Raw genomic sequence first — 19,504 nt, 5'->3', positions numbered from 1 at the left:
TTCCCACCTGACATAGTTGAGGAACCATCTATCTCCCTTGATATCTGCCCAACTGCTTCAATCTGGTAGGGTTGCCATGCTCAAGTTCCTTCAGTGAAACAGTGGCATCTAACAAGACATTGGAAGCACATGTTCCCTGTTTTGTCCCTCTGGTATGAAGTCCCCTCTCCCAAGATCCAGGTGTTTTTCGACCATACTGGCAGGTCACTCATATTTGGTGAAATTCTGCATTCTCCGATTGGTTTCATGCTACTTTAATTTTGTGTGTTGTTTGATTCCATTATTATGTCTTAGCTAAATCGATGCACTTTCAGTGTTATTGCCAATTTATTGAAAGGCCATACTTACATGAAGGGTTTTCGGGTGAATATTGATCCATAAATTCAATGAAGTTCTGAAGAAATACAGTATTATTGTCTGTTATTTTCACTGTGCTACAGTAGTCCCTAAAAAAAGTAAACAAAAAAGATGAAATTTTGTACCACATTGCTGCATTGGGCAATCTGCTATCATGTCCCCCCTCATTCTTCTCTTCATTAAACTAGACATACCCAATTCCAGCAACCGTTCTTTATATGTTTTAGCCTCCAGTCCCCTAATCATCTTTGTTGCTCTTCTCTGCACTCTTTCTAGAGTCTCCACATCTTTTTTACATCATGGCAACCAAAACTGGATGCAGTGTTTATTCATAATCTATTCTTTAATTCAGTAGAAACATAATCTTGACATGCTCTACTTCAGGGGTGTCAAACTGCCAGCCCGCGGGCCAGACGTGTCACATGGAAGCCGCACCCACCCCATTGCCGGCAATGGCAAAATAGTCCTGATACATCACATGACGTCACAAGTTTGACATGTCTGCTCTACTTTATTAGATAGTTCTATTTTTCCAGAAGAAGTTAGTATGTCAATCAAGAGATATTATGTAATGCTTGGCAACCTGGAGCAGCAAAATGTACTAACCTGGGTGCTAAAAATGTATATCCAAATTCATCAAAGGACTCTTGCTTCAGAGTTGCAATAACTGCAAAGAGGAAAGCAAAACATTAAATGAACTAAATTCACCTTTCAAGAGCACTGGGTGACAGGCGAAAATGTTTAACCACAAAACCATCTGGATGAATTCCACATTTAATTCAAGAGATTATGTAAGGTACTGTGGCCAGACAACCCGGATGAAACACAAACCATATTTGGTGTTCAGATGACCAGATCATCTTTTTTTCCTAATAACTATAACTCAAGATCAGCGTTTTCATATTAGATGTGGAATAGATCCAGTCATAAAATGGCAACTTAGGAAAATAAGCACAATATAAAATTGTTGCAACTTAAAAGTGAGCTAAACGGTCATCAGAGGCATCTACTGAATCCAGAGATTTGGGCAAACAGGAAGAAACGGGTGTGTTGTGATGTCACAAAGCAAGCTCAGCTGCACAAAGGAAGCAGAGTTAGCACGGTGACATCACAACAGCCCTTTCATCATTTGCAATGGAGGAGGGGTGCGGGATGCATTCTCTACCACCATCAAGGATGCTACAACTGAAACTACCCAGAAGAAGAATCTCAAACTCAAACCAAAAGCATTTGAAAAAAATGGCCCTAACTCAAAGAGTTTATTTGAGCATAATTGCATTTCAGGGTTGCTGAAATGCATAAAGGTTCCAGACCAGAAATAAAATGAAGATTGTTTGCAAAACAGCAAGTGAGAGAATTGAACACACGAGGATCAGAGAGTGACAAGACATTGGAACACAAATGGGACAGAGAGAGTGGAGCTGTAGTGTAATTTTCGACATGTTTAGCCTTTTTGCCTCTGTAACAACCAGCTGGCATTGGAAAAAAAACCCTTCTGGGACAATACAAAGGGTGGTAGCCAAGAGGAAAAATGAAATACAAATGGCCAACACCAACAATAATACACAGAGGGAAATTAGCAACAAGAATGTTATATACTTGCCCTTTAGGACTGTGATTATCCATCAGAAAGAGAAAGCAAGAAAACAGAAAAAAAGAGGGTAAAACAAAAGGGGTCACAAGCCAATATTTTATTCAACTAGCCACGTGAATAAAAATATTGTGGCATAGAGAGAGAGAGAGAGAGAGAGAGAGAGAGAGAGAGAGAGAGAGAAAGAGAGAGAGGTCACAGGTTCAGTTTGTGTATAGCTGTATTCTGGAGGAAAAAAACAACAACAGTATTTCTGAAATTTTGGCGCACGTTTCCGGTCAAGTATTTTTTAATGTACAGGTAGTCCTCGACTTAACGATCACAATGGAGTGAGTGAGAAATTTGTTAAGTGAGCTTTGCTCCATTTTACAACTTTTCTCGCCACAGTCAGTAAGTCAATCGCTGCAACCCCTTAACATGGTTGTTAAGTGAATCTGGCTTCCCCATTGACGTTGCTTGCCAGAGGTCGCAAAAGAGGATCACGTGACCCTTGGACACTACAACCGTCATAAGTACCAGTCAGTTGCCAAGCATCTGAATTTTGATCACATGACCACGGGGGACGCTGCAATGGTTGTAAGTGTGAAAAAACAGTCATAAGCAGTGGTGGGATTCAGCCGGTTTGCACCACTTCAGCAGAACCGGTAGCTAATTTTTTGTTGCCCAGGTCCAGAATGGACTTCCGGAAGTGGCATCCATGCAGAGAACCGGTTGTTCACCTATTTGAATCCCACCACTGGTCATAAGTGCCGTTGTAACTTCAAACAGTCACTAAACAAACTCTTGTAAGTCAAGGACTAGTTGTGCTACTATATACTGTGGCTATTTCTACAGAGCGCATAATGGGCGAGATGATTCCCAAAATGTTTAAAATGCTGAGGGAAAAAAATGGTGCACATACATAAAAAGGAGTAGGTGGTGCACATACATAAAAAGTCGCCATTTTGACTTTTATCAAGTCCAGCCTGTGGATGTGCTGATATTTTGGGACTTTGACTTAGCTCTTTGAACATGGTTCACCTGGACCAGGGGTAGGCAATCTTGACACTTTTATGACTCGTGGACTTCAACTCCCAGAATTCCTGAGCCACCATGGCTCAGCATGGAAACCTCTCCATTTTCCCTCAGCATGGCTGGCTCAGGAATTCTGGGAGTTGAAGTCCACCGAATCATAAAAGAGCCAAGGTTGCCTACCCCTGACCTGGACGATAGCAAAGTTTCCAGATGTTCCAAATTCTACTGCCGAAAAACCTCAAAGCAGTAAGTCACTGTGAGCAAAGAAATTAGAATTTCGAAACTGCTAGTGTCCCACAATTAGAATAGAATATCTTTATTGTCACTGTGTAACTCACAACAAAATTAAGTATTAATTACCCAATTAATTAAATTAATTAAAACCCAGCTCAGTGCTTTAAGCCTACAGATCTCTGTAGACCTGCCTCGCCATTTTATCCTCTATGGCAGGGGTGCATTTCTTCATTCCTCACAAAGGATGACACCTTCCCAGCGCACACCCAGGGGACGGGGCCGACACAGCAGGGGACGGTCCCTGGCTGTTTCCAGACGGCCTTGTAGAGCTAAGACTTAATGTGTTTCAGCCTAGATGGCCACCACAAAATTGTACATTGGCTCCCGGCCGGCCTGGGCCAGGGCCAAGGCAGCGGGGGCCGTTCCTCACTGTTTCCAGGATGGCTTCGTGGGCCACATGAAACCACTTCGTGGGCCATACCTGACCCCCGGGCCTTCTGTTTGACATGTCTGCTCTATGGGAATCACCTTTAATGTGATCAATTAATTAGTTCTCGGTCATGTAAAAAAAAGACAGATAATAGAAATTAGGCAGCAGCTGACAAATTTCCAACCCAGCGTTGATAATGAATGATGCAAATGTCAAAAGAGACTCGGGAGAATTAAATAAAAGCTAGGGAAAGGATTAAACCTGGGCCAGGTTTGAAGATGGCCTCTGAAGTAGAGTAACTAACATTTGCTTGCTAAGCAAGGATGCTGGGCATATTGTATATTGCAGATTTTCACAGACATCTGCTCTTCTTTGCTGCATAATCCAGAGAGTGCTTCTTTTCTAAGCTAAAATCTGCTTCAAGAGCTGAGTGCCAAAAGTAAGAATTCTTTCTATATTATATTTATCTTGCCTGTCATCAAAATAAGGTCTTTTAGTTAAAAGGCTAGAAAGACTTCCATAAAGTGAGATGATAGTTTAGGTCAGTGGTGGCGAACCTATGACACGCGTGCCAGAGGCAGCACACGGAGCCCTCTCTGTGGGCACACGCCATCACCCCAGCACACGTGGTCTCTAAAAGTTTGCCATCACTGGCCTAAGGCCAGCCAGTCTGGAGCTGCCATTGGGGAGCCCACCATCCCACCCGCCAGAGACCCCTTGGATATCCCCCAACCCTGCCCGGCTCCCACAAGTATCCCTCCCCGTAAGCAACATCGAGGTGGCCACGCCTACCCCGGCCATGCCCACCCAATCTACCATGACTACTGCAGCCACACCCATCCAGTGGCCATGCCCACCCAGTCTGCCAAGCCCACTGTAGCTGCGTCCACCGAGTGGCCTCACCCACCCGCCACCCGGTGATACATAAATGGGTTTTGGGTTGTAGTTTGGGCACTCAGTCTCTAAAAGGTTCGCCATCATTGGTTTAGGTATTCGGACTGAGAATCTCCATAGTCATCTAACATGAAGTGAGTATTTCACAGGCTGCAGCTATTAGGGGCACCATACAAAGCTAGACTTCATAACTCAACGGTGAGCTATTATCAAACTCTGCAAAAGACAACAGAGGATATGCAAAGCAATGATTCTGTGGGTACATAAGCCGAGAGATGGGACAAGATCAAGATTTACTAAAGCTAGTACGGCAACAGAACAGATTCTCCTTGGGTAGAATACTTTTTTGTATCTTGCACATTTACACAAGGACTTGGAATCATTGCTGTAGAGCTGGGGGTACGTCATGAGAACATTAGTGAGTTTCACAAGCTTTCAAAATGTTGTGTTAAAAAAAGGTAGAATCACTCTCACATGGGCTGTAACAGTCACAACAGGGGAAAGTTCTCAGTTACTTACATTTTGCCTGAGTTAAGGTTTCATTAATCTTGGCTTTAATATAGTAAAAGCTGTAGGATGGTAACACCAGAGCCAAACTGTGGAAGAAACCAAATAATTACAATCAAGGGATAATCCAATATTCATTTGAGATTTAACAGCATTTTCTCCAGCTGACGAGGTAAACTTGAAAACTACGGACAAAATGATAGACTACTGAATGCTTTTATTTGGTCAATTCCTTCCCAGACTCTATCACTTTCACTTCTTCCTTATTTAACATTGTTTTCATTCAGTCAATTCCTTCCCAGACTCTGTTTATCACTTTCACTTCTTCCTTATCTAATGCTGCTTTTACTCTGTCCATTCTTTCACAGAGTCTGTTGATTGCTTTCACGATGCTATCTGAGGTAGCTGAGTGTTTTTTGATGGGACAAATTACACCTTTCCAGATACATCAAGAACGATATTATTATTTTTTTTGCACCTATTTGAGAGAAATATTGTTACCTAAATAGGTGGGTTTGATTTCATATCGCAGGCGTGCAGGGATAATTGTTTGCACAATTCAAGGAAGGCCTTCATGAGCCAATGAGAAATTGGAGAATTACTGCTTCATTGCTCAGCGCGTGAAATACAATTGGCAGATACAAAATTCAGGAAATTAGGAAACGTGTAATGTTCCTGAAGTCGAAAATAGGCTGTAGGCCAGCTTGGAAAATAACTATTCACTTTATATCTACCTAGCTTAACCCTGAGAACCTCTGCAGAGGGGAATAATCCAAGGTATCTTCTTGTGACTTGAGCATTAACGTGATCCCTCTATCAAACCACCTGGTTTTAATCTGCCATACCCTGTCTGGACAAAACTGAGCGGAATTAGGTATAATACTGGAAGAAGTGCCTCTGCCCTATGTCAGTGGGGATGGAAAGATACCCCTTGTTGTGATTGTGGTGCTGATATGGAAACAATTAAACGTATTGTGCAAGATTGCCCACGATGTGCTTTGTCTGGCTCCTTAGAAGATCTGCACGAAGCAACACCAGAAGTGATTGCTGGATTCAGTTATGAGACACACACACACACACACACACACACACACACACACACACACACACACCATAAAAGTTTTACTTATAATTATGTAGACTGAGTATTTATATTTACTTTTCTTCTGTCGTGTTCTCATCGTACGCTGAATAAATAATAATAATTCCTGAACGGAAAAAATTGCAAGGACTTTTCAGCTGGGTGGCATGGCTCCAAGGCCTAATTAAAACGTAACTAATTTGTATATCTAAACAAGGCATTGAAAGATCGAAAACAGCCGTAGAGATTATAGCTTATTTCCAAAGTCATGTTTAAGTCATGAATATTTTATGTTCTCTGGGGCTTCGCCGCCATTTTATTACTATGGGGTGCTTATTGTTTAATATTTCCTACGATAGCTGCTGAAATTAGCATTAAGAAGAAACAGACTCTTCAACTCTAAATCTTGCCTTTACCATTACGGTTGGCCCTCTGTCTGCTTGGAGAAGAATTACTAATTAACTTGTGACATCTTTTCACTAATATTTGTCAAGGGAAATCAGGGTGAGTTTGCTTCCCATTCCCAGTCCCTGCTCCCCCCCCCAAAAAAAATGCAACTAATTGAAATCTATAATTGTGTGTATAAATACGCCTGTTGCCTTGAGGCTCCCAGGAGAGTTTTCTGCTATTATTTTCAAAATTCAAAAGATTTTTCAGAAATATTGGGCAGAAATATTATATATGCTAAGCAGGGTTCAGAAAGCAAGAGTAATAAGTCAGAAGAGAAATTGCTGTTTACAATTCAGAGGGAAGAAACGGGGGAAAAAATGGTTGCTAATGAGCAAGCGTCAGCATTAACTTTGGAGAGATATTGCTACTCAATAAGTTTGCTCTTTCAATTGCTGTAGGACAATCCATCACTGGAAGTGTTCGTGGGAAAGGATCTCTATTTAAATACGTTTAGACGTAGCAACTACCCTCTTTGGTTGCAAGAATAATGGAATTTGCAAAATTGTATATGCCCTGGATAGTTTTCTGGCTATAGGAATGTTTGTTTATTTATTTATGAAATTTATTCACTGCCCGTCTCATAATCAACAACACTGGGCGACTTACGTTGCCAGGGCCAGAAAGATTTGTACAATTGGGATTGCAGGAACCATCAACTCTAACTTTCTGCAGTTTGCAGAAGCCAAGTCAACGTCTTATGATGCACGGACAGGTTTTCGTGTACAACACGTGATTTATTCCTAATTTGGTACCAAAAGCATGGAAAAAAATAATTGGGGGAAACAAGTGAACATCTGGAATTTCAACTCCAGGGCAGAAAATGCCTTCTGCGTTGCAATTTTCTGCTTAACCTCCCAAGGTTGATACATCTCAAAAAACAACAACAATGCTGTCTCTTTTTTGTAATCTAGATCAAATCTGGATGCACTATTCCACGTGTGGTCTTACTAAGGTTTTATAAAGTGGTACTAATGCTTCACATGATTTTGATTCTATGCCTCTGTTAGCCTTTTCTTGACTGTTCAAAGAAAGGTCATAATTCAATCCAATTCAGAATAGAGCTGGAAGGGACTTTGGAGGTCTTCTAGTCCAACCCTTTGCTTAAGGGGGAGACCCTATACAAGTTGAGACAAGTGGTTGTCCAGTCTCTTTTTGAAAGCCTCCAGTAATGAAGCACCCACTTCTGAAGGCAAGCAAACAACTGGTTAGTTGTTCTCACTATTAGGAAGTTTCTCCTTAATTCCAGGTTGCTTCTCTCCTTGACTGGTTTCCATCCATTGTTTTTTGTCTTCAGGTTCTTTGGAAAATAGGTTGACCCCCTCCTCTTTGTGGCAGCTCCTCAAATACTGGAACGCTGCTATCACGTCATCCCTGAGTCCTTCCTTTCTCTAGACTTTGTTGTTGTTGTTAATTGCAAAGTCGTGTCTGACCCATCGCGACCCCATGGACAATGTTCCTCCAGGTCTTCCTGTCCTCTACCATCTTCTGTCCTCTACCATCTTCTTCTCTAGACTAGACGTACCCAATTCCTGCAACCGTTCTTCATATGTTTTAGTCTCCAGGCCCTTAATCATCTTAGTTGCTCTTCTCTGCACTCTTTCCAAAGTCTCAACATCTTTTTTGTAACGTGGCGACCAAAACTGGACGCGGTATTCCGGGTGTGGTCTTACTAAAAATTTATAAAGCAATACTAATACTTCACGTGGTTTTGATGCTGTTTGTACAACCAAGAATTAATGAATAGATTAATGAATAGATTAATTGGTTATTAGATTAATTAATAGAAATTAATTAATAGATGTTTGCAGGAATAGTGACAAAAAAAATCAGAAAAGGCTGCACAGAGATGCCTGGAATAGCCTCCTTGGTACCCCTGGAATCAAGGTCAGAGACCTAATCAAGGTCAGGGATCTAATCAAGATCAGGGATCTTATCTCTAAGGTCAGGTAAAATTCTCCTGCATTTCTAGCTTTTGAAGAGGCTAGTGGGGGAGGGGAAATGAGGGCTAAAGAGGAAAATAGGGAAGAATTATCCAGAATCCTTAGGGAAGGGTTAAATATTCACAAAACCAGCACCAGGCAGCCTAAATCATTTTCCATATAAACTTTTCCAAAGAAAAACTGGTTACAGAGGAAAATGAAGGAAAAGATTCTACCTTGATTTTTATCCTGGTTTTTTTTTTTTAAGTTTGCAGGACTGGGATATCAGAGCAAGCTCGCCATCCAATAGGTATCTTAGGATACCATTTATCTTGAAATGTCCGGAACAACGGCATTTTAACCTCTTTTTTGTTGTTGTTGTTGTTTTGAAAAAAAAAAAAAAATAAGGGATCTCGGAGTCCTAGTGGACAATCCCATAAATAGGAGCCAGCCGTGTGCTGCAGCTGCCCAAAAAGCCAACACAGTGCTAGGCTGCATTAACAGAGGGATAGAATCAAGATCACATGAAGCGTTAATACCACTTTACAAGGCCTTGGTAAGGCCACACTTGGAATACTGCATCCAGTTTTGGTCACCACGATGTAAAAAAGATGTTGAGACTCTAGAAAGAGTGCAGAGAAGAGCAACAAAGATGATCAGGGAACTGGAGGCTAAAACATATAAGGAAAGGCTGCTGGAATTGGGTCTGTCTAGTTTAATGAAGAGAAGGACAAGGGGGGACATGATAGCAGTATTCCAATATCTCAGGGGCTGCCACAAAGAAGAGGCAGTCAAGCTATTCTCCAAAGTGCCTGAAGGCAGGACAAGAAGCAACGGATGGAAACTAATCAAGGAGAGAAGCAACCTAGAACTAAGGAGAAACTTCCTGACAGTTAGAACAATTAACCAGTGGAACAGCCTGCCTCCAGAAGCGGTGAATGCTCCAACACTGGAAGTTTTTAAGAAGAGACTGGACAGCCATTTGTCCAAAATGGTGTAGGGTTTCCTGCCTGAGCAGGGGGTTGGACTTGATGACCTCGAAGGTCCCTTCCATCATCATCATCATCATCATCATCATCATCATCATCATCATTATATATCCATAATTGATTACCTGTAATCAGTACCATTCACCTTGGTCCACGTGTACGTTCTGTTGCCTTTATCAATATAGCGCTGCAAAAAAATCGGCCAGAAAAATCATTTCATCAAAAGAATCTCAGGAAAGCTTAAACACGCCACATGATTCAAACTCAAACTTTGCTAAAAAAAAGTAAACCAGGGATCGTTATATGTCAGTCCACGAGGGCAAAGCCCATAATTCTTTCAGAAGCTAATTTGCAGATGTCTATTTTGGAAAGTGGCTTAATAAACTTAGAAAAATCTGAATCGACTGTTCAGATTGTTCAACTTGATGCTGCTTTGTGCATAATTGTTCATCTAGGGAGCTTTGGGGGGAAAAAATCAGTTCATTTTTTTTACAAGATGGACATCTTCTTCAGCCAAGATGGATTCCAATCAATAATAATTCAAATAAAAGATGTTTAAGTCTATTAATGTCATGAAGACGTTTCCTTCAACAATTTCATCCCCCCCCCCCCAGAGAAGGAAATATTAAAAGGACAGAAAAATATATTTCCTCAAAGAATCTTAAAGAGGCAGAAAAGCATGCCCAGTTTTTCTTAATAGCCCCAAGTCTCCCACCCCCAAGCAGAAACCAGCTCTGTAGAAATGCAGATGTAAATAATCCATTCAGGAAGGTTGGAGGCCTCCAGCTAGAAGCTTAGGAAGACAAAGACACCTAAAATCTACATATCCCACCCAAACTCCAAGACAGGACATAATAGGATTAACCCCCAGATGCCAAAGGGGCACACCCAGACTCAGGTCAGAATTCATGACACAGGAAATACAAAGCTTCAAACAAGAACAGGAAACAACTCCAAACAAAAGCTCAAAAGGGTACAAAACCCACTCCCTACTACATGTGCTCACTCTCTTTTCTTCCAGAGCCATCTTTCTGTCTGGCTCTCCTCTTCAATAAACTACAACCTTCTTTCTAAAGCAGTCACCATGTTGTTTATTCCCGGCTTGAATTGAACCCTGATGAAGACTTTTCCTTCAACAAATGTGACTGAAGATGATGAGATCTATGTTACTGAAAACAGATGCAGGAGTTGACCAGGCTGAGCCTGAGGGAGAGGTCAAACACGTCATAAGTCACGAGTCCCTTCATGCCTGCAAGAGATCTAACTCCAGCCCACCTTGAATGCTTTTCTTATCTCCCGCTCATTTCCCTTGACTGTTAGTTGGCCAGATTCTGGTAGAAAGATTAAGCTCACAATAAATCTTCATACTCGTTTGAACTGCCTGAATCTCCTAATGTTTGACAGCATCTGGAATACAGCTCACCAACCCCAAAATTAGTTTGCTCTTTCTGTAACATCTTCCTATTTTCATGACCGAATTAGCCGCAACCACAGGTGACAGGGGCAGGCAATCAAGTCCAGGCGGGATGGAGCTTCCATTGCGATGCTGCATTTATCATTCTAAATAAATTAACACAACGCTAAGGATGCTGCTGTTTTTTAATCCTGTGAAATGTTTTGGTCTGAAATATTGTATTGCTTTCGTCAATTTCTGGTCAATAATATTTCTGGCCTTTGGCAGCCAATAATTCTGGATGCAATTTTTAAAGATAAAGGGGGGACGGGTAATTGACCTGGGGTTGTTCATTCCTCTTTTAGGATCATTACGACTCGCAATCTTTGAAGGATGAACGCAAACTTGGTCTCGGCGTTGCAAAAATTAATCTGAACATTTCAGCTCATTTAATTACAGAATGGAATGAATGGAGCGGTGACACAAAGGGGAATTTTAGACAGTCTCCTGACGCCCGGTGGAGATTTAATCAGAGTTAATACATCCCGAAAGAATGGAGTTACTCAGTTTTCATCATTTATCGCTGTAACTCCTGGGCCCTGGTAGCTTATTATAACATTAAACAGAAACAATGACTCTTAGAAAAGCTAAAAATTGTTCAGCTGCTGCATTGTGGGCTTTCTAATAATATTCAGAAAATTGCAACAGATCTCCATAAGCAGTTTGAACATTAACAGGATTCTAATTTTTTTTTTTGTCCCCAAAGCAGTTTTTGCTGTTCACTTAGGTGTGAACATCCTGAGAAAAGTTTGCAATAAAAATTATTTGATTTGACTTGATATATACTTACAGTATTGGCCAAAATTGTGGAAAATTTTTGGGAAAAGTGTATTTTTGAGATTTGATGGCTAATAACATCACTTTTGGGGGGGGGAGTAGTACCATAGAATTATATATCAATGGAAAGATAATTTAACCAAGAGTGTAATGCAACAAATTTGTTCAGTTATCTGTATTCTATGAAAGGTTATAGCCAAATAACCAGAAAAAGGAAGCACAACTTGCTTAGGTTGATCTCAGGTAGCTTTCCTTCATCTGATTGTAGCCAATGAGCGCGGGTGTTTAGAGAGCCAATCAGGTGTCATCTTCTTTTGGCAATGAGCCAATCAGATCACAGTAGGATTCAGTGATTGATATCACATATTGAAGCCGAGAGGAGGAGATTTGCCAATGCGTTATGTGGTAGCTATCAAGTTAGTTGTGCTTTTTTGTGTTCATTCATTTAGTGAGCTTGTAAAACGTAATAAAATTAAAGTCATGGTGCAAAGAGTTGGCTGGTCGCCCAGAAAGCGATGTAAAATAGTATTATTAAGTGAACAAGGCTACAGTTATAAAAAAATTAGAAGAAAAATGGGTGGAAACTTAACCAAAGGTGGCATTTCTACGGTACATTTCTACGGTAAGGTTTCCACCATTTTGGCCACTACTGTATATGCTGTAACTGGGATGGGAAGGAACCATTTAATAATAATTTATTCTTGCAGCTACAAAAATGCCTTTCCCAAATGCCCTTGTGAAGACTTGCCCAAGAGATGGGAACTAGTAAAAGGTACATGTGTAGGTAGTCCTCAATTTACAACCACAGTTGAGTCCCAAATTTCTGTCACTAAGTGAGACAGTTGTTAAGTGAGTTTTCCCCATTTTATGACCTTTCTTGCCACAGTTGTTAAGTGAATCACTGCAGCTGATAAGTTAGAAACCCGGTTGTTAAATGAATCTAACTTCCCCACTGATTTTGCTTGTCAGACGGTCACAAAGGGGGATCACGTGACCCTGGGACACTGCAACCGTCATAAATATGAGTCACTTGTCGAGCATGTGAATTCTGATCATATAACCCAGGGGATGTTGTAACGGTCATAAGTGTGAAAAAAAGGTCCTAAGTCCCTTTTTTTCAGTGCCGTGGTAATCTTGAACGGTCACTAAATGGACTGTCGTAAGTCGAGGACTACCTGTATTTGGGAATAGCTAAAGGATAGACTTGGAAGGAAGAGGGGTCTTGTGTATTTTTGTTCCACGCCATGATCCATTTTCTAGTTTTCTAGCTCCGGCCTTCTGACTGTTACAGTCTTAACATTCGGCCATTTTGTCTTCCATCCGTTTAGCCAACTCGTTTCTTTTTTTTATCAGAAAGCAAATCTTTGCATTCTCACCTCATCTTGAGATTTGACTAGCGTTTGAAAGGTCCGGTCGCCACTCTCACTGTCAATCATCTTTTTCCGAATCTATAAATTAAGAAAATTACAACCCCAAATGAAGTCACTTCATATTTCTTTATAATGCAGTATTGCAGGCTGACTCACTGCTCACTGCCAACAGTTTGACCCTGACTGGCTCAAAGTTGACTCAGCCTTCCATCCTTCCGAGGTCGGTGAAATGTGGACCCGTATTGTTGGGGGGGGTCAACGTGCTGATTCTGTAAACCGCTTAGAGGGGGCTGTAAAGCACTGTGAAGCAGTATATAAGTCTAAGTACTATTGCTACCTCAATCTTGGTGTGCAGTGGTTAGAATGCAGTATTGCAGGCTAACTCTGCTAAGTGCCGGCAGTTCGATCCTGACGGGGCTCAAGGTTGACTCAGCCTTCCATCCTTCTGAGGTCGGTAAAATGAGGACCAAGATTGTTGGGGGGGCAACATGCTGACTCTGTAAACTGCTTAGAGAGTGCTATGAAGTGGTATATAAGTCTAAGTGCTATTGCTAGTGCTATTCTAAGCCTTGTTCCTTCTGACCATTTTCTAAATGTTAAAACAAAGAAACGTTTTTCATGATCTTTAATCAAATGCAATAATTAAAGAACAGTTGAATATTGTCATTGGTCTGTTTTAGGACAACAAGAAATTATTACATGTTTCTAGTCATCGCTCAGTGCACGATAGATGGGAAAATCTCCCGTGGATTAAGTCCACCATATCTGTTACCTCTAGTTGCCTTTTTTCCTTCTTACAAAGTGAAGTAAAACATCTCTCAGTAGTTTCCTTGAGGTGAATTGGGAATTTATTTTATATATTTCATCTATTTCTGATTCTATTTTCTCTTCTTCCCAACCAATTAATTGAGCCATGGATTTGATCAATATCTGATGTCTTTTGCAGACATTTGCAAATGACATTTTGCAAACAACCAGAAGTTGTAAATGCTCCCACACTGGAAGTTTTTAAGAAGAGATTGGACAACCATTTGTCTGAAATGGTATAAGGTTTCCTGCCTGAGCAGGGGGTTGGACTAGAAGACCTCCAAGGTCCCTTCCAACTATTCTATTCTATTCTATTCTATTCTATTCTATTCTATTCTATTCTATTCTATTCTATTCTATTCCTATTTGAAATCTTAGTTGAAGTTCTGTTCCTTCATCTTTTACCTTTGTATCTAAATTCTGGAGTATACTCTTCCCGGAGATCGAAGATTGCATCATTGAAAATATATATATATATATATATATATATATATATATATATATATATATATATATATATATATATATATATGTTTTTATGACTCCCCCTCCCCTTGTTTGTGCCTGTATTGGCTAAAAAAAACCCAACCATTTATAATATGGTGATATGTTAATATAGCCAAACAGATAAAACTCCAGGAGGCAAAACAATTAAAATCCAACTCTTTGTCTGAGTTATAGTAAGAAATGACTGTCTCTGAGATCATGCAAGCTGACTGGATAACCATTTTATTAGTATTGCCTATCAGAGATGTCCAGGAGAAGGAATGTCAAACACTTCAAGATGGCAGAGAATCAAACTCCAGCCCTTAGTTCATGTGTTATTGGCCCTTGTCCCTAAAAGGACAAAAGTTTGATCACGGTGTCATGACCTCCATCTTAATTTTTGAAACTTCTCCTTCCCGTAAATTTGCTGTTGAAATCGGGAGGACAATTAGGACATTTGCCTAGTTCCTTCATGATAAAATAGTCCTACAGATTTCTTCTGAAGGATGCTGCCTTAAGGATACTGGTCAGCCAGAGGCACAAAAGAAAAATCAGATGCTATAAAAATAATTTAGCCCCAAATGCCTAAGATGGCTGCCTACCTCTGCGTTTGCTTCAGAACTGACTTGTATTGCCATCATGAAAAATCCCAAATGGTCAATCCAACGTACCTCGACTTTGATGTCATTCTCCAACTCAGCATCCAGAAAATCCAGAGTCACGGGCTCCTGAGATTTGGGATTCTGAAGAAGATTTCAAAGCAGCATATAATAAGCATATTCTGCTGCTAATCTAAAACTAACTTATTAAACTAAATTCACTTACCTTTCCATATAACCATTACAATTACATATATAGACACTAGGAAATAGGCTTCGTTAAAAAGCATCATTAATTTATTTGAAAAGAGAGAGAGAACTGGGGAAACAGGAATTAATTTGCTTGGTTTCATGATGAGGAAGTATTGGGAGATTCCTTCCTTGCTCTAAATATAATTCACATTTTACATCCAGAAAATGCAAGTAAAGAAACAAACACAACTTTGTAGTGATAATTCTGTAAGTATTAGGGGGGAAATGATAATATTTCTGAATAGGAACATTGGAAGTCAAAGACCTCATTATATACAAAGTTGGAAATAGACTCGATTTTGAAATAAAAGGGGCAGGATGGACAAAAAGGAAGAATTAAAAAAAAAGAACAGAAATGTATTTCTACAGTTAAAGAAAAGGAAATAAAGACCTAACTTTGTAGATTAAAAATTGAGTCAATTCTTAATGTCTACATTAAAAAGATTCATCTTCATGTGGCTTCACTACGACCACCAAAATGCTAAAGAAAATTAGCTACTTATATTCATTTGGAACCAAATATATAATCTACTTTATTAGATTGATAATGTCTTCACCGTTTTTTACAGAGAGCATTTAAGGTATTATATATGCTATATCATATCTCAGATATGAGAATATTCAAATCGAATGAAATAGATCAATTTTAATCAACAGAAATTACTTGTACATCCTCCTGTGACATTACAATTGCTAAAATTGTGTTCATCCAAACAAACGACTGTGAAATCTGACAGTGAAATGAATCAACTTAGAATAGATCAACAGGACTAAAAAAAATAAAAAGCAATGGCATGTTTTTTAAAAGTCAGCATGTAACATTTGCAAGTCATAACCTTTTGTGTCAAGCATGCTGCGAACTCGAACAAAATTTAAATAACGCCGACATGCATGCAGATAGAAGAAACAAGCCATGTGTGATGCACCCGAGACAAGATTGTTAGAGAGAAAAAAACCAATTATAAGCAAGGCGCAAATATGGATTTCAAGAGCTAATCATGCTCAGAAAAGTAATTCTGTTGAAATTAACAGCATTTAAATTAGTCTACTAAATTAGGCCTCCCTGATTTCACTTGGCTGCATGAGTGTTTGCAGGCACAGTCAAAAAAAAAAAAAAAAAAGCCAAAAGGGTGGTATTGAAATTCTTGAAATATCTACATTAGAATTCTATCAATAGTCAGTTCCAAATGTAAACCTTCATCAAGTATTATAACAAGGCAGTAATTAATCTGTTGTCTTTTGTGGCTTCTCCAAAAAGAATAAAGCATTAATTCAAGTTAATAGACAGATGCTCTCACTTGAAGGAACGTATCCTACAAGCATCTACACCAGGGGTAGTCAACCTTGGCTCTTTTGTGACTCGTGGACTTCAACTCCCAGAATTCCTGAGCCAGTTGGCTCAGGAATTCTGGGAGTTGTAGTCCACGAATCATAAAAGTGCCAAGGTTGACTACCCCTGATCTACACCCTTAATTTTGCGAGCTTCATGCATTAGAGAAGCTGCTGGTTAAACAGCCTATTTAGAGCTCTCCCAGTGAGCTAAACAGAACTTTGGCTTCAACCACATTGTTAGTCACCTCCATTCATAGTTACCTGGACATAGGGTCTGCTTTGTTTAACTTTGGGGATGCCCACACCAATGTGCTAAAGCAACAGAACAACAATGGTTCATTCAACACTTTCACACCATTATGGCAATCAGTTTCTATTAATTCTAAGCATCCTGATTCTTCTAATCCAGGGGTCTTCAAACTTGGCCCTTTTATGACTTGTGGACTTCAACTAACAGGATGGAGACTTACTGTATAAGTGTAATTGTGTGTTTCCTCTCTTTGTGTGCAACCTGCCTCTTCAATCCAGCAACTCAATACTGATAAATCCTGTTGAGTGGCTACTCAACAGAAAAAGAGAAGCTGGGATCAAATTACTTCCCTACTATATTAGCAACTAGCTGGTTACCAAATAATTCTTTCCTTCAGTTTCATAGTAATCTGTAAATATGTATGTGTGGGTTCTAACTTGGCACATATGTATTGTTTCATTCCCTGTGGGCATTTTCACGGCGTTCTTTGCTCTATGCACAAGTGAAGGTGCAGTGGAAATCAACACAACCACAGGGGTGTTGCGTTTCACCCACTCCATTCTGTTTGTGAAACCCTGCACCACTTCAAACCCCTGTTTGGAAATTCTCCCTGGTCTTCAACAAGAGCTTATTTTAAAATAATTTCCTGTTTTAAAAAGATCTGTGCTAATTTTGGACAGGAGTCTCCCGCCTTGCATGACGAGATCAAATTTAAGACATCCAATTTAAAAACAAAACAAAACATCAAAGCAGAAGGATATCTATTTTACAATGTAGCGTACTATACGAGTGTAAGTAATTGTAGCCATAGTTCAATAGTAGGTGGCTGTATTTTCATAGTCTAACCCACAAACCAGATCATTCAGTTTAATAAAGGTTTCCCCCCCCCCCAGAACTTTTAGGGTTAGGGTTTTATTCTAATAATAGTTGCAGGAGAAAAAGGACCGCAGGACTACCCCACGGACTTGGATGTAAGTACCATTAAGCTGAGTGATATTTTTTTTTTTAAAAAAAAAAAAAGATAAATAGAGCTTGATGTAAATTGCTGGCAAGTCAAACAAACCAGTGGCAGAACTCTGTTTTAGTATGAATTTGTTGGCAGGAAAAAAAAATAGGTCATGTTTCAAAAGGCTTGTCAGAGTTTCAGAAACAGTGATGATTTGTTGTTTGGGGAATCAAAGCTACACACTGGCTATAAATAAAAAGCTCCGTTGTATTGTACATGTTTTGAGTTTAAAAAGCATTCAAGATTTTAAAAAAAACATTTGGAAGAAACCGAGTTGAAGAGCTCATAACTGTAAATAGTTAATTTTAAAAAAAAACTAGTGATAACTAAATAAGACTTCCAGTACATTAATACGTTCAGAGTTATCATGTCAGAGGATGTATGAGTTACTGAGTAATATTTAAAGGATAGATTAAATAAGATCTAAAATATAATGAACAACCTTCTCGCTAGCCTATGTTGACTTTGGATAATGGTTTTTATTTATCTGGGTGGCCTGCATCCTACTACTGAATAATATTCACCTGCTTGCTGATCTCCCACCTAACCACACAAAGACAGATTAAATAGTGACAGGTAAAGGTCTAAGTGACATTCAATAGTGTCTAATTCCAACACAGATTTTTCATAAAATCTAACATCTTCCCAACATATTTCCTCATGGTGTTGCTTCAAACAGATCCATTGAGTCTAATCAACTGGGTTCAAAATGGCTTGGACAGGACTATGATTGTTGGCTTTCACAGCATATGAATAACAAAATAATAGAGTTGGAAGAGATCTTGGAGGTCTTCTAGTCCAACTGTTTGAAAGCAGAGAGTCTCCTTGTAGATCAGGGGTTCCCAACGAGGGGTGCTTGCACCCCCTGGGGGTGCAAGATGATACTCTAGGGCAGGGGTAGCAACCTTGGCTCTTTTATGACTCATGGACTTCAACTCCCAGAATTCCTGAGCCAGCATGGCTCAGCTTGGAAACCTCTCCCTTTTCCCTCAGCGTGGCTGGCTCAGGAATTCTGGGAGTTGAAGTCCACGAGTCATGAAAGAACCAAGGTTCCCCACCCCTGCCCTATATCAGGGGTCCTCAGCCTTGGCAATTTTAAGACTTGTGGACTTCAACTCCCAGAATTCCTGAGCCAGCATGGCTCAGCTTGGAAACCTCTCCCTTTTCCCTCAGCGTGGCTGGCTCAGGAATTCTGGGAGTTGAAGTCCACGAGTCACAAAAGAGCCAAGGTTGCCTACTCCTGCTCTAGGGTGTGCGAAAACTTGGGCTTTCAAAATTATAGTGTATATGCATAATTCGTTGTCCTTATTTTGAACTTTTGTAAGGGGTGCGAGAATATATCAGAAGCGTTCTAGGGGTGCAGGGTGTAGAAAAGGTTGGGAGCCACTGTTGTAGATGAACCGAAAGAGGGAATAGAGTGGACAGCAATTGGCTTTCTACCATCTAGTTCTGGACTTAGGGAAGTCACCCAGAAGAGTTATGTGGAAAGATAACAGGAGCTATCAACCTGCTTTTATTATAATAATAATAATAGTAAAGTTGGAAGGGACCTTGGAGGTCATCTAGTCCAACCCCCTGCTCAGGCAGGAAACCCTATACTATTTTGGGCAAATGGCTGTCCAGTCTCTTCTTAAAAACCTTCAGTGTTGGAGCATTCACCACTTCTGGAGGCAGATTGTTCCACTGGTTAATTGTTCTAACTGTCA

General features: G+C 40.0%; 1 protein-coding gene across 4 annotated transcripts in view; it reads right to left on the bottom strand.

Annotated features, from left to right (window-relative positions):
- CACNA2D1 (calcium voltage-gated channel auxiliary subunit alpha2delta 1) overlaps positions 1-19,504 on the bottom strand; it is a 336,443-nt gene that overhangs the window by 29,717 nt on the left and 287,222 nt on the right. The window contains exons 19-26 of one of the 4 annotated variants that reach the window (XM_039353434.1): positions 16,804-16,854; positions 15,031-15,102; positions 13,073-13,144; positions 9,592-9,653; positions 5,040-5,116; positions 1,961-1,969; positions 964-1,024; positions 349-446 (exon numbers count right to left, since the gene is read on the bottom strand). In XM_039353434.1, the coding sequence (XP_039209368.1) occupies positions 349-446; positions 964-1,024; positions 1,961-1,969; positions 5,040-5,116; positions 9,592-9,653; positions 13,073-13,144; positions 15,031-15,102; positions 16,804-16,854 (502 nt within the window). The remainder of the gene's footprint in view (positions 1-348; positions 447-963; positions 1,025-1,960; positions 1,970-5,039; positions 5,117-9,591; positions 9,654-13,072; positions 13,145-15,030; positions 15,103-16,803; positions 16,855-19,504) is intronic. The other 3 variants (XM_039353435.1, XM_039353436.1, XM_039353437.1) reach the window with 3 other exon arrangements.

This window comes from Crotalus tigris, unplaced genomic scaffold (genome assembly GCF_016545835.1).
Source record: "Crotalus tigris isolate CLP2741 ecotype Arizona unplaced genomic scaffold, ASM1654583v1 scf7180000018523.1292444, whole genome shotgun sequence".
Lineage (NCBI taxonomy): Eukaryota > Metazoa > Chordata > Lepidosauria > Squamata > Viperidae > Crotalus > Crotalus tigris.
This window is presented reverse-complemented; position numbering and strand designations above follow the sequence as displayed.